General features: G+C 28.5%; 1 protein-coding gene across 1 annotated transcript; it reads right to left on the bottom strand.

Annotated features, from left to right (window-relative positions):
- Nucleotides 1-2,087: 2,087 nt before the first annotated feature.
- On the bottom strand, nt 2,088-8,085 carry LOC136968774 (glutamate receptor ionotropic, kainate glr-3-like; the record flags this gene model as incomplete). Its single annotated transcript, XM_067262807.1, has 7 exons — nt 8,032-8,085; nt 7,851-7,954; nt 7,689-7,779; nt 7,447-7,609; nt 5,423-5,652; nt 4,973-5,229; nt 2,088-2,233 (listed from the first exon to the last, which is right to left on the bottom strand). Coding segments are annotated over exons 1-7 (1,045 nt in total), but the record flags the coding sequence as incomplete, so codon positions are not given.
- Between the last annotated feature and the right edge of the window lie 8,534 nt (nt 8,086-16,619).

The raw sequence follows: 16,619 nt of genomic DNA, 5'->3' as shown, positions 1-16,619 counted from the left end.
TTTTATCGAAGCAATGAACTTAATAAATGTCTTATATTATTGATTCAAATAATTATTTTTATAAAACAAAAATATAATTAATTATACCCATAGAATACACTCAAATTTAATACAATATTTTATTGATTTTGGATAAATTAAATATTTATTTTATTTAAAAATGCTTTCATTGTTTCGATTCGATAATCGATTTACGATAAACTAGTATCTATCAAACTAAACAACAGCTTAATTATAGATGTACTTACCTTTAAAAATTAAGAATTCGCACTTAAGTAAATTTTATGAACTTTCACTTGTTATCACTACCGACGTAGTGATACTGCGGAATTACTCTATTATTATTTGTAATATTGTGACAATTAAAAACAACCAAATTTATTTGGGTCAAAATGTGCTAATAGCACTTGCCATTCACAAGAAACCCTCCTTGTCTCGAGCCTAAAAAATAAAACACTGTACAAGAAGGATATACGAAAATTTCACAGAAGAGTGATTTCTTATGGTAATTCAGAGAGAGAGGATGAAAGAGAAATTACAGAAATGTAATCCGACCTGGAAGTGACTCGCTCGAACTAACGAGTATAATAATAAAGGGATTTATTAGAACTATGAGTAAAATAAACCAGTATCGAGTTGCTCAGTCTTCCAGGCAACATTTTAAATTTTGGTGATGCCATCTGTTATCATATTTTATTACAAGTTTTTATATTCTTAAATAATGTAAAATGGCAAAAACTTTAATTTTCAGGGTAAAAATAAATTTTAAAAAACTGTAAATGCACCTAACGAGTTAAATCGTCATTAAGTCCATCCCCAGTGGAGATAAACACGATCTTCATTATCTCTCCACTCTCGATTTTTAATCATTAAAATTAATGGACACAATATTTGTCAACAATGTTTTTATTATTTCTAATATATAAGTCATACTTATAGAGAGTGCTTTTCTAACATACGACAAACATATTTATTTATTTCATAATTTCACTCAAGAATGAAAATATTGTAAATGTTTCCGTGCAGTATTTCAGAAATGAAATAGAGACGTCATTAGAATTATATGTGATAAATTTTGATACAATTTGCTGAAATTGCGATTTAAGTTCAATACAAAGTATTATAGTAAAAATTCGTGAATTCTTCACCTGAAAATTTGGAATAGATTGGATTACTTGGAAAAGTAACACAACATGGGAATCAGTCACATAGTAGTGCCTCCAGACGGTCTTCTTAAGGGAAACTGGTGTAAAATCTATTATGTGGAGGTGGACAGGTGAAGGAAATTGAAAAACTTTACTCTGTTAGACCGTTGACGACACACGAACCCATGACAAACTGCTCCTGGGTTCGCACCTGTTGAACTTGACCTGTAAATTAATGAGCTACCACCGAATTGGTGTTTAATGGTTAAACCCACTCAACACAGGTCGGTAAACTAGAATGTTTGGTAATCCAGTATGATTTAAATATATAGGAGACGGAAAAAGCTTGCATCATTGTTCAAAGCATATCTTACAATTTTACTTATAATAAACATATCCATATTTGAAAAGCAAATGTAGTTAGCTTCTACTTTCACCTATGAATAAGTACGAATATTTCAACTAAATAGCCATTATTTATTTTTTGCGTTGAAATACAGACAGAGAGAGAGATAGAGGGCAGTTTAAATGGTACAATTTTCTCTGTCACTGAGGCATGTTACAACATTTAATGGGATAAGTTGAAATAAAGATGTTTTTATATATATGTATATTTATTTATCTTCAAATATTATCTTCGGAATGTCTGGTAATTCGGCTTTTTCTAAAATGTATCCAATAATAAGAAATTATCAGATAAATTGGACGTCATAGAGTTGTATTACATACTGGTATATGTCTACAACTGATATAATTTATTAAATTTTGAAAAATTTACTCCATTAACTGAATATCACTCTTCCTGTAAATGTTAAATTAAACTACTTATGTTGCATTTAATTTTTCAGATGTTATTATTTTATTATTAATTTTTTTCTGGAATAGCTTTAATGTGTTTTTTGTTTAGTAATGTTTCAACAAATAGAGTTATGAAAGATATACCATAACCACATAACAATAATATTAAGGCGCTGCAAATGTCTTCAACACTTAGTGGAAGATACGTCTCTCTGTTACTGCTTCTCTTCTGAGGCAAATCACTTTCTTTCACTTTTTCGTATACACCACCATCTACTAATCTTCTTATTCTACATTAGATAACAATTAAAATTTAATTAATTTACTTATATACTATATTTTCTATATTTTGTGTTTAAAATATTGTAAAAAGTTATCACATATAGGGCATAAATTTATTTTTTTGCTTCCTTCAGAATATAGTAATAAGTAAAAAATAAAAAATACACAATAACAGTATGTTTTTACTGTTATTAAACAAATTTCTAAGTCAGATGTAAGTAAAATGTAGAACGTAGTATGTGAACTTTGTATTGGAATAATGACTTAAATATTAATTAATATTTTCAGGTACAAAGAAATAAGCTTTCGAAAAGTCTGCTGTAGGTGGAGCGAATACACCAATTGAGTTATGTAATAAACTGCTTTTAGACAGGCACTTACATTAGGGTAAGTAAAGGTGATTTCTCTCCATACATTACATTACTTGGAAATGTTCTTACGACGAAGTTAACGTTTACGGTGAGCCAACCATCTAGCAATATTTTTTATAAATTCTTACCGAAGTACTGTATAGAATAAGATATTCCTTTACATCGATCATTTGAGTTTTCTTTTTCAATAAGTTTAAGTCTTTCCTTCTGTTATTGCTATGCTCGCAATAGACAATTTTGATTGGTTGTGCGATAAACTTGTTTTGGTAAAATCCACAGGAACTTGATTTTACCGTACAAATACCGTTCCTATGTAAAGCTTTTTGGCATATTACAATGGCACGTTACGTCGATTGCATTATGAATACTTAGCTAAATCCAGCTTTTAAAAGATTAAGTTGCGTATAGATCGTGCTTATGAAGAGTTGCACAAATTTATTTTCTACGATACTTAAAGAAAATGGATAGCTCCACGCACATTTGGCAGCAATACTCTGTTATAAACATATAATTCAGGATCTGAGTGAAATTACTTATTTGATCGAAAAGTAAATAATACACGAATCTATAGTGCCATATATGAATAAATCTCAGCTTTTTACATTGAAGCTTAGGGTATCGCTATTTTACTGACTTATTATACAGGAAACGTTGAAGACAATAGGAATGAATTTAGACTTCATTTATGTGAGGGTAAAAGAAAATGCATTTCAGGTATCACACTCCTTTCAGTTCTTATCATTTTAGTATCTAATATCGTAAATATAATAAGATGCCATATAACAAATATTTTATAAATTATAAACGATTATCAGGATTATAAATATCATTTACCTATATTTTTCAAAGACATTTTTTTGGTGTACTATTTCTAAAACAATTGAATTTTTCTTAATTATAGGTTATATTGTAAATACAAAAAACACTTATTTAAAATTTTTTAATAAAAGCTTTTTGTATATTTTTTCCTAATTTATCTAAAAAAGTTAACAATAATGAATAAAGTATAAATTTATTCTTATGATCTCCGACGTTTTGTTTACGACAAGTTCGTAAAATAGCGGTAATATCAGCTTTAAATTTGAAAGTGTATTTTAAACGGAATAAGAAGCAACAAAAACGATTATTAAATCTATTAGAATATGCTAACATAAATTATTTATCTCGCTTATCCTAACTTTCACAAAATTGGTGAGAAATTGAGCTGAATATACACAAAATTTTCAATGCGAAATTAAATAGAATTCTGTAACAATGTAAATTATATCTAACACAATAATCCGCCAACTATTACTATAAAGCTGAATTGTCAGATATGGTTCTGTATCATATATTCTGCGTTTACTTGAAATCATTATTTCGTCACTTCACAAATAAGCGTTAAACAATGGCTGAATGAATGACACCACTGAACACTAGTAATTAGTCGCTTAATCATGCAAAATCAAGAGACAGGCCACGTGGGATTTTTTGAATATTTTTTACCCTGTCCAACATCTAAGCAGAAACGAGTTTACTCATAGAAAAATCTAAAAAAAGTACCTTGTTAACAAATTGTCTAGGAGATTCTGTACAAAATGCACAATAATTTTACGCTGTTTCTAGAAAGCCCTTCAATAATAAAACTAAATAGTACTAAACAATTGAACAAAAGAAATGAAGTAATAACGAAAGATCTAAACTCATATTCTCTATTGCAGGGCTTCTTAAACTTTTTTTTATTTACGACCCCATTTATGATTGTGATTTTTTTCGCGGACCCCCCAAAACAAAATATAAAATAAAGATATATAATTTGAAATATACATATGAAATAAAATGAAAATATACATATATATATACATATATTGAAGATATATACAAATTTGCAAAAACAATAATGTTGTACTACCACAGTTCACTCTTGTGTTACAATGGAACAGAAACAACTGAATACAATGAAAAGCAACAACACTACACTAGTTCACACTACAATCAGTGTTGCTGAATCGTTGTCTCGCTGCACCAGAAGTGACACAAAGTACAACTCACGAAACCTACGACACAAAGCATGCCATTTTCAAACTCTCACAAATTATTTTCAATATTTTGCATTAAAATGTCGTGACCCCAAGATTTCGCTAAGCGACCCCAAATGGGGTCGCGACCCATAGTTTAAGAAGCCCTGCTCTATTGTATGTTACAAATCTGTAAAATGCATATAAATAATTAGAATATAAGTTCGTATTTATTTGCATGCATTTTCGTAATAAATAAATAATTAAAATATGTAAAAAATAAATAAATACTAAAGAAATAAGTACTTAAATATTAAATTTTAAAGGTTTGTATTTACACAAGCGAAACTCATGCAATGTTATAAAAATAACCACTTACATTTTATTGAATTCCTTTTCAAATTTAAAGTTTTTATTTATAGGATATACTAATGAATAAGTTAAAAACGAATCTTCTGAAATTATTAAATGTTCTTCTGGTTTAATCGTTAATGTATTTATAATACTGTCAGATATTATGTATGCATGTTTATGTTGTAGAGTATATTGAATTCCTTCGTTCACGGTGGAAAAGCTCTTATCTGGATTATTTCTTACGTAGTCACCTAAAATGCTAACCATACCTATGGTGGCATCCTGTAATGAAATAAACATACTTTATTGGCCTATAATAAAGAGAAATCCATTGTCTTGTATTTTCTCTAATGTAATGGAATTATTCAAGATATGCCAGACTGTTACCGACATTATCTGACTTGTGTAAATAAATGTATTTATTTAAAATTTTTAATAGAAAATGTAAAAATAAAAATATATTGCAAAATGTTACCTTCATCATTCTCTCGAAAGCCGAAAGTGATAGAGTTCCACAAGAATATTTACGATTCTTAACTGCATTTGAGAGTTCTTCAATTGTTCTCGGTACTTGTTCATAAGCGGGATAAGTCATGTAGGAAAAGAGAACACCGCTGTATGCTGATATTAGTACGGTTGTGACCATTAGCCAAATTCCAATAATAATTCTTAAAGAACTACTACTATCTTGATTTATTTCACTTCCTATAAAAAAACTAATGTTAAGAATTCCAGAAAAAAGAGAGAAGCATCTTTCTCTCTTCTCCTCTCTACTCATTGTAAAAAATAACATATGGGATAAAAAAAAGGTGCAACAATATATTCGTTTCACAGGTGTAACACTTTAAATTAGTTTAAGTTAAAAATTTAGTTAACCCTTGAATATGGCGCGCTAATAATATAGTAATTCACAATACTAATACAACAAAGGCACATTTAGAACATATTACGGGCCCCGGGCAAGTGCCTTGCCTGCATTGTGCCAAATTAGGCCCTGATAGAAAGTAAACTTTCTTACAGAGATTATAATATTTAAAACTTTAAAATTATAATCTCTATGAAATTAAATTTATACATGTACTTTAAATTTTATTTTAAGTATTATTTTATAATTAAATTCGTGTGATTTAAAACCAGTGTAATTATATATCATTATTATTAAGTTAAAAAGTAATTAAATTTTAAAGTGATAAACTATTAAATTATTTTAAATTACATAAGCTACATTTATAAAATTATATACTGTATATCATTTGTTAATAAAAATTTGAACAAACTTTTTATGAATTAGTCTAAAAATTTTTTAAAATTAATAAATGTGTGAAATGGACATTATACTTACATGATTTTTATACCAACTTTCATATTTGAAATGTATTTTATTTCTTAATAAAACGTTTTTAAAATTAATGTATACTTAATTGCTTGCCTTGATTTATTAAACTGCAAATGAGAAACCAACAAATTTCCTTCACGGTCCAAGAAATTTTTTTTTGAAGAAAATAAATGTTTCCTTTGACAATGCAATAAAACGCAATTGCAGTGACAAATAAAGAAGCAAAAACACAAATCCACACCTACAAAATATGTGATAAAAATAAATTGTTATAGAACAATCTCAAATACACAAATTTTAGAAGCATATATTTAAAAGTTATAACTTAATATATATAATTGTATTTCACGATAATAGAAAATATCTATTTATGTTTCTTAATGACTTATATATCGTCACATATTACATTTCTGAACGATTATACTTAAAATTATGTGAAAAACAATACATCAATGGATCATGTCTCAAAGGAGATGAGTGCCTTACGGCTGGTTCTATGTTGTCAACTCTTTACTATAGTAGATTGGACATAACTAGTTATTTTGATATTAGGGTTAATATTTGTTGAAAAGCCATATATTACTGTTTAATGTTACAAACGTAACGACGTACTGAAGCAAATTTAAAAGAAAGAGTTCTTCATATCTTTAAGCCGTTTGCTCATGTAAGACAAAATACATACTATAATCAACTTCATGTTATGTAGTTTATGTTAATATTATAATGTTTATAATGTTATTAATTCAAGATAGAAAAATGACCAGGTAACTTCATACAGTCTTTCGAATATTAAAGTGAACAAAACCGTTAATGTTGAAGTTATAGCCATGGAGTCAAAACTTTCTAACATGCTTTCCTGTGTCTAAATACTAAGTTTACATCAAAGTTTATCGAAGCTTAAATTCTAAATAATGAGCAGACTGCCGATCAACATTAAATTTTTTTACAAATATTTCGTATTGTTAGAAAATGTGTAACATTAGGTGTTTTTAGTTTTTCTCCCCATTGGCATTATGAAGGCTTTTTTAATCAAATCCATCGCGGATTCTGCCGGATCCACAGTTGGGAGAAGTGGTAAAAATATTCCAAAATCTTTTTATATGAAATGTATATTCAGTAAAAATTAATCACATAATGTAATATAATATATAATATGAGTTTACTTACTTCAAATGAAAAAGGCCTTATAATTGCCTGTATTTTCGATAGTTTTTTAGGTCCAGAAAGAACAAATAGAATTCTTGTAGCAGTAACAGGAACTGTAAATTTCACCACTTGAAATCTGTCATACGTCACATATAATGCAATTACTCCAAGATCAGCTTCCTTAAACATACAAATGATAAAATTTACATAATTAAAATTACTTTTATAAGTTTACTCGAACTTTTGTTAATATTCATACTTTTCTTTGTATTTTTCCAATGACACCATTCCATGAACCATTGTCTAATTTCACTCCAAACACTTTTTCAACAGGTTCAATAATTTCATATCTATGTAAAATATCTTATAAAATTGTATATTATCATATATCTTTATCTATAAATAAAATGAATTTACTTACTGAACATTTTTCAAATTTTGTATGACTACACTTAGAAATTTGAAATCGATACCATCAAAGACCACACTGTTATTAATCTTCTTTATTTTTAATAAAGGAGGGAGCTAAATACATTATAAAAATCGAAATAAGATATATTTCGTAACAATATTTTATAAGGAAAATTAAAAATAAATCTTACAGGTACTCCAGTGATTTTTATTTTATACACGTCTCTACTGAGTGCATTTTCCATGATTTGTTCTATAACAAATTATATTAATTAAACGTTTATTTTATTATATATATATGTATATATTTTCGTTAATTTAACAACTTATGTGTATAATATGAAGCAAAAAGATGCGAAATTTCCAAACAAAAAATTCTAAATTGTGGTGGTGCCATCTGTTATAATGTTTTAGTTAAAACAAACCTTGGTATTGTTACTTATTCTGAAATGGCGAAAAGCATAATGTTGATGATAGTTAAGTTTCTCTTAAGGAAATTCTTTTATAGTTGATCGGGGCTGTGGTTCAAATTCTCTTCATATGTCATATCACATTTTTTATTTTGTTTTCGAGATTCAGGAAAGACGGAAAGACGGACGGAAAGACAGACAGACGCGTCCGTCTTTCCTGAGTCAAAACATAAGTCCAATGACGGACACGTCTGTCCGTTATTAGACTTATGTTTCGTTAAAAGTATTTTAACAAAACATAGGTTCAATGACAAAGAATTTCAATTATATTATAGTACAGTATTACACTCCTCCATTATTCTAAGCCATATCCGCTTACACACAACTGAGGTTTCTCATTTCCTGATTTTTCGCTTGTCTCTGGATTTCGGGGAAAAAGTGAACTCTTTCCCGGGATCCCAGGAAATTCCAAGATATAATTAATTATTTTTCAGATATAGAATAAATCTTAAAATCGTATGATATAATCACTTTTCATATTTAAGTAACTTAGTACGTACTGCAATCTCCAAAATAACATTAATAATGCTGTGTAAAATATGCAGTATAAAAAATTATTTTGGAGTTACGTAGAAATTTTCACAAATAGAAAAAGTTTATTAAAATTTGTTGGAAACTGCATACAACAAAAATCCCTTTTAATTGAGTTAAAAATTTAAAGAAAAAATGAACTTATATCAAACTTATAAGTTAGAAAGAAAGTTTCGTTATTTAAATAAAACATATTACAAATATTATTTTAAATTTTTATAATAATATTTTAAAAAGGAAAGATGGTCGATACTACGATTACTCAATTTGATTCTTATTTTACTACAGAAAAGTCCTGCTACCGAGAATGCTCTTTTCAATTTAATTGATGTGGGTGAAATTGTCTTTAATGCATTTAAGACAAGAGGGATGTTATGTGTTTTTAACCCGTAAACTGGAAGATTTCTAGTTCGTTTTGGAGATGCGTTACAGTATTTCTTTTGCCATCTAGTATTTTTAATTTGTCTACATCGGCTGCTTTAATAGCGGCATCAAGCTTACTACCAAGATAATTCGATAGTTCATTTGGCTGTAATAATCACGTTTATGAAGAAAAACTTCATACTTGCAGATTTCGTTCTCGTTCTCGTTTGTATCCTTGCCCAATTTGCACAACCTAGTGTTACGCAGTTATTGAACCTACTTAGCAACATTTGAAACACAAAATTTTCAGCCTCGTTCAAGTGTCATTATATTATTTATGCTGTTTGAAGCTTAACAACTCCTGTCTTTTGTCGAAATAATCTGAAATTTTGCATGTGGATTTTGTATTTGGGAAATTTATAATATCAAATTTTAATGGTTTAACGTCGCCAAGTTAAGGTATAAAAGGCTCGAGTATATCTCGAGTACAGTCAGACTTAATGGCGACTTTACTCGTTATTAGCTTTTACAATATTTTATAAACTTATCCCTTATATGAAAACTAAAATTGTTGAAGTTTTATAATAATTAAAAACAAAACTTTCTAAAATTAAATATGTAAACAGATAGCGCAACTAAATGTTGCTGAAAAACTTAAGCAACTCGTTGCTGAGCTGTTTAATTTTTTACTCATTTCTAGATGATTAACACATTTTGTGCACCAAGTGCTACTAGTTAATTAGAGTCACAGTCAAATTCAAATATATTTCTAATTTGCTCACTATCAGTTCATATGATTTGATATCATTGACATTTAATTTAAAGAATGTTTCTCCCACAAACAGATTTCAATTAATTGGGACATTAAAAGTTGATATTAATTAAATTTTCAAAGATATTTTTAAAATTGATCAAATTATTTCAGATATTGATATACAATAGTTTTGCGAAGACTGCAGAAAAACGATTAGATTTGTTATGTTTTGATGAGTTAAAAAAATGAAATCCGAAAAATGCGTTCATTCTTATATATTTTTTTCATTTCCTGTTGTTTGTGATGTAACTATAATTTACATGTTTATATTTTTAAAGAATATTTGCGAATAAGTACTGCAATTCATAAAACAACAAAAGATCACTATTATACCATACTTTTCTATTATGAATCTATTTAATATTAGTTTTACCACATAACAGGAATTAATTACAAGTATTTAAAAAAACGAAATAGCAAATTCTCTTCTAAAAATATAGAAATATTTGAGAATTTCCATGTTACGTGAAAATATATAAATGAATAATACAGACAATATATTACAAAGTTGTTTGTTAATAGCTTCGATCTTTTATTTTTATTGTAAAAATATATTACTTACCACCGAAAGTTTCATGAGTAAACAAATGGTTCGCAAGAAAAAACAGCAGAAATGTCAATTTCATAGTCATATCTCGGCTCGTCTTCAGTGTATAAATCAACAAATTTAATAAAATATTAAAATTTATTAACATGAATTAATCTAATTTATAATACGAGAATTATTAATATTATTCTCTAATGTATAAGATAAATGTATAGATAATTTTACTTACTTAGTTAAAGTTTTCGTGATTGCAGTGCAGTACTCAAAACTCGTATTGCGCTTATGTTTCGTTTATAATTCATTGTAAACAATATTTATTTTCTATTTTTGGTTTATTTAGTTTTTACTAGAAGCTTTTCGAATAGAAGATTAAAATCAATAAAGTCATCAGTTCTAATATTCCAGCTTTGTGTTTTCTACGGGCAAAGATAATTGATTTTAACTTTTAATTTGAAACATTCATTACTTTCAAACAGGCAATCAACTTATATCGATTTGTAAATTATACAGCAATGATATAGAAATTCTAAAATATCGATAAAAATTGATAAAAAATTTAATTTTCCCTTATTATTTTAATCTAAAAATGAAATAATATATTTTGTGTGTAATGAAACATATTTTGAAATATTTTGTGGAAAATTAATTTTGTATTATGTCTGTATATCCTAAAATAGTTTCGTTATTTATTTTAATTAAACAATCATAAAAAGTTTCATTTCATTCGTACTTATTTAACGATTGCTGAATTATCAGATGTATTAAATAGGACGTGCTCAGCAAATAATTAGCTTATCACAACACACCTTTCTTGTTGCCGAGATAGTTTTATTAAAAATTAACGCTTTCGGCCTACTCTGTAGCCCATCCTCGGGCTTACCGAGAGAATTTGAACATTGGTGTTCCATTAAATGGAATATATATGTTCATATTGAAAAAATTGACAATGGAAAAATAAGAAAATAACTTATATGTAATATATACAAATACAAATATAAAATTAAAAACAAAGTCAGATATAGTAATAGAAATAAAACATAAAAATAAATCTATTAATACTACTTTATATAAACTTTGAAATAAATTGTTAAGATATAATTCATGAAACATGTAACTATAAACTGAGGTAAGATTACGAGTTCACGGCAAACTTTTCTCTATATATTTCAACTTTGTCGATAGAACTTCTGCGTCCCTTGTATTTATGCATGCTTCTTCAAGTTTGCACTTGTAAATTTCAATTTTTCAGCGGTCTTTCCTAATGTTGGTCATCGCAAGAGTTTGACAATAACCGCTTCATCCCATTTTCCTATCGAGTCTTGGGTCTGCGTCATCTGGTAAAGTACTGTTGTGATGGAACATTTTCTGACATCATACTTGTGTGTTTTAGGTCTTATCCCCAAATTCCTTGTTGTGACACCAATATTTCTTGATACTTAGTTGTGAGTTCTCGTAAGGAATCTTGTACACCGCTGCTTTTTTTTTTTTTTTTTTTTTAATTTTTTATTTTGTCATTACTTAAGATTGTATATAGGTTCGGAGCTCTTTTTAGAACTTTTCTTATGTCCATGCGGTTCGAAATTACTTTCATAATGCTTGATGTTTTGAATTTATTGCTGTGCCAATCTCGTAGTTTTTAACTATTCCTGCTATTGTGTCTTTTTTGTATCCTAGGGCTTCGGCTACTTGGACAATTCTGTCGATTTCACTTGTTCTGTCTACAATGTTGTCACAATACAGAAAGGCTCTTCTGATTAGAACTATTATATTTTATGGTTTCTTGACTTATTGTTTGATTAAAGATTTAGAGTGTCAGAATTAAACACTTGTTTAGTACTCGTCTTTGCATTATCACTAAATCGAACAGCACAGCATAGTAGATCCTGTGTATTAATTAATAACATATAACGTTTAATTAAAAAATTTTTTATTACCCAATAACACTGCATGTGCAGATGTATAGGAATGCTACCGGTGAATCAACGATCATGAAATTACGGTTTAAGTATGTTTGTTTTGGTTGATTAAAAACATAAATAGATTGAATTAAATTACGTAACAGAGACTTATAATGTCTTCACTTTCTGCTATGTCTCCAGGAACAACTACCGCCCAATGCCGAGATTACACATCTTTAGAGGCTATGCCTCTGCAAATAAGGCAAAACAGACTAAAACTTCACACGTGACAATCCCAGCACAATTAAAAATATAACATTTCTTTTGTAAACTTTTTAAAAGTGTTTTGCATTATTTTGCAGAGGCGTAGCCTCTAAAGAAAAGTCATCCCTGCAGTGGGAGTTAGTTGTTCCTGGTGACTGGACATGGCAAAAAAGTGAAGACATTTTTAGTCTCTGTTACGTAATTTTATTAAATTGCAAATTTCTCAGCTCTATTTTAGAAAATAAATAGATACATTTCGGGCTGATTTGCATTTTTTGGCTCCCGATAGTAACTAAAATTCCTATCAGCTAGGTGTAAATACGAATGGTAAAGTGTAAGTCAGCCATAAATAAACATAATTAAACCATATTTTTTCGGTCATTGAATCACCGGTAGAGTTTCTCTACATCTGCAGACACAGGATTACAGAACTGTAAAGAATTTTCGGTAAAATTTTACTTAGGTTTTTCCTATAGTGTTTCCTTTTTCTTACTGTGGACTAATGAGCCAGTTGAACACGTGGCAAACGGATTGCCCGTGCTCAACTGGCTCCCCAGCACAAACAAGTTGCCTCCAAGCGCACCACCAAAACTAGTGACAGGCCCACTCCCAAAGACATTCATTTGTAGATCTCAAAATGACGCCACAGGCTAGCCTGTATACAGCCTCGCAGGAGGATTCGCAGCAGCACTAGTGCCCCTATTGAACAGGCACGATGCCACAGACAGAGACCCGAGCCCAGCAGCGCCTCCCAGCCCAATCCTCCACCAAGTCCACTTTTTAGCACAGGCTTCCTCATCATCTCCTATTCCTCTATCCATATCTGGTCAGTAATCGTCTTATCTGCGGAAATATACGGTAATTTAAAATTTTTAAAGTTGTTTTTCTATAAAAACGCGTTTGGAAAAAGTAATTTTTCGCAGCAAATATTTCACGGCAATTTTTTATGAAATGGGATTCGCTTTTAACTGAAAATAAGTATTTAGTATAAGAAACTGGGCTTTTCTGAAAAGAATTTTAAAAATGCTGGTTTAAGAAGTGAAATTATATTTTTCGAAAATATTTGTTTATTTATTTCCATTTAAATCGTATACATCTTGATGATAGGTTCAGAGCTACGGCGTGAACATAAGCAATAATATATATATAGAATTTTCTGTGAAACTAAACTTCTCGTATACTTAATTAATTCAAATAAAACAAATTTACCTGCGTAAAGAAAAACAGATAAACTTTCTAATTTAACAATTTTTTGAAACACGCATTCAAAAAATCTATTGTATTATATAATGGACTCTTAGTTTTAGGGGACATCCCATCGCCTGAATAGTCCATGAAAAATCAGAATTTTACTATACTTACACGAGAAATAATATCCAGCTGGTTATCAATTTTTAAAAGTTAATTTAAAAACAGTTACAGATTATGCATATTGCGGTCTATTAGACCAAAATTTGTTCTGAAATTCTAATACAGCCATTACTTAGTCTGCATTTCCGAAATGTAAAAATTCCCTGTAACAGCAAAAATATACTGTTCTTTATTGCCATTTTTTCATTAATAAATCGAAAATTTATATACTTTACTTTGCATTTGATGTGTTATATGTTTGAAAGATTTATCCAATAGTAAGTACTATGTCTTTGACAAAACTAAAATATGAATTTTAAACATAGTTTATCAATCGTTCAACAATAGCAGATTCTGTATCGGAATAGGTTGAATAATGAATAATTTTTAATTTTTTAAGATTTTTTACCCACCTATTTAAAAATTCTTTTCTACATAAGTTTGTAAATTTTTCAAAATGTATTCCTTAAAAAATGATTTAAAAAGCTTAAAAATCGAGTGAGGTTTTTCATCTTTTATCGGTACAACACATCAATACTTAGTAAATACGTCGATTACTTTTATTAAATATTTTACTCCACTATTAAATTCAAAAAATGTTTTAATAAAATTAAGTCAGCCTGCCATAAATTATTGCAATACAAACTTTTTTTTTTTTCACGAGCAGTTGAAAAGATAGTCACTTTTTAACAAGAGATTGCAGTAATTTGGACTCTTTAATTAATTTAATCACACCACTAAAAGATGCCAGAGATTTAGTGTTATATCGATCACTAACGTTTTTCCATTTATGTCAATTTTCCCTCTTTCTTGTTTATTTTTTCTAATGGTGAAATAGTTTCATAGGGCAAATTTTTTTTAGAATTCCGAACTAGTGTGTGTTGAGACAGTGTTTTTTCGTGTAATGTTGTGAAACATATGTTTCTGACTTACTCTTTAGAAACGTTTATTATATTTAAACCGTCTCGATGTTCGCCATAACCAACTAGTTCGAATGTAGTTTTTTTATTTTTTATTAGATACAAAATTAAGTCTACTGTATGAGTTTCAAAACAGGTCTACCATCGATTGTTAATTAAACTTTAGAATTTCATTCATAAATACTTCCATTCAGTTTATCAATTAAATGTGGTATATATCTTTGATATAATTGAGGTATGGATATAATTATTTCATTAATAAATGCATAAACAGCTTTTTTTCCAAGATGAGATTTTGTTTCTCAGTTTTGTTAGTTACAACAGATTCTCTAATAGGTTCTTTGGAAGCCACGAAACAGTTCTCTGAATTCTTAAAATTAATTGAGTAATTCTTCGTTATTAGAACCGATTCCTATTTCAGGCTTTTGATAACTCAACAGTAATTCGGAAGAAACTAAAGCCATCTGCTTCATTATTAGATTCTTGTTCTTATTACCTTACCAATCAAACTACCTGCCATAGACAATTAACGAACCCATCAGAAGTTGGAGAAAGTGCACCACCAAATTGATTTACTAAAAGATTTTTTTCCTATTTGAAGGAATACGTTTCCAACTAAATTTCCTGATAACTGTTTTATGTTTTCTTAAATTAACAAGCATGAGACGGTATGTTTCCTCTTAGTAAATATTCACATATTTCACACATGGCATTGATTTGATCAGGAAGACCGTCATTCAGGATTGTTTTTCTCTGTGGCAGTGTAGTCCTTGCCAATAAGTGATGACAATTGCGAAAATGATGTTTTCAAGGCATTTATGTTTGTTGAAAAAGAAAGTCGAGATAGTTAAGTGCTGAAAACAAACAACACTAAACGAATTTTTCAGTTTATCATCTACAGAATAATTGTAAAATGGAGAACACAATGTTTTGTAAGTCTATGTTACTTTATAAAGCACTACTGTATTTTATTAATTGTAGTTTTGTGCTTTTTTTCCAACTTCGCTTTAGTCGACACATCGGATAACTCGACACATTTCCACTTCCCCTTGGGGTGTCGACTTATGCAGAGTCGATTGTATTATCTAATATTTAAAATGATACGATTTATAAACATTTTTATATAACATTATTATTGAAATAAAAAATAAATAAATATTAAAATAATGAAATGTTATATTATATTTCAAAAATATAAACTATATATTTGAAATTATACATAATTTTTTATTAGTAGTACTTACAACAAATCTTTTACGAATTATGTTAAAAATTTTAATAAATTATTAAAAATGTAAAGATGGGTTTTAGACATATACAATTTTATAGATAATTTCATATTTGTAACGTATTTTTATATAAGTAAAAGTTGTTTTTAAAATTAATGTATATGTATTTACTTGCCTTGATTGGTTAAACTTCGAATGAGAAACCAACAAATTTTTTTCTTGGTCCACGAATCGTTTTATGGAGAAAATAAACGTTTCCTTTAACAATGCAATACATCGCAATTGCAGTTACAAACGAAGAAACAAAAACACAGATCCACACCTACAGAATACAAAACGAAAACAATTTTGTATGAATGAGCACTTATTTATTGTGACATAGTCAAAATGATT

The sequence above is a fragment of the Centruroides vittatus genome, unplaced genomic scaffold (genome assembly GCF_030686945.1).
Source record: "Centruroides vittatus isolate TY-2023 unplaced genomic scaffold, ASM3068694v2 contig_1540, whole genome shotgun sequence".
NCBI classification, from domain to species: domain Eukaryota; kingdom Metazoa; phylum Arthropoda; class Arachnida; order Scorpiones; family Buthidae; genus Centruroides; species Centruroides vittatus.
Note: the sequence above shows the minus strand (reverse complement) of the source record. Positions and strands in the feature narration are given on the sequence as shown.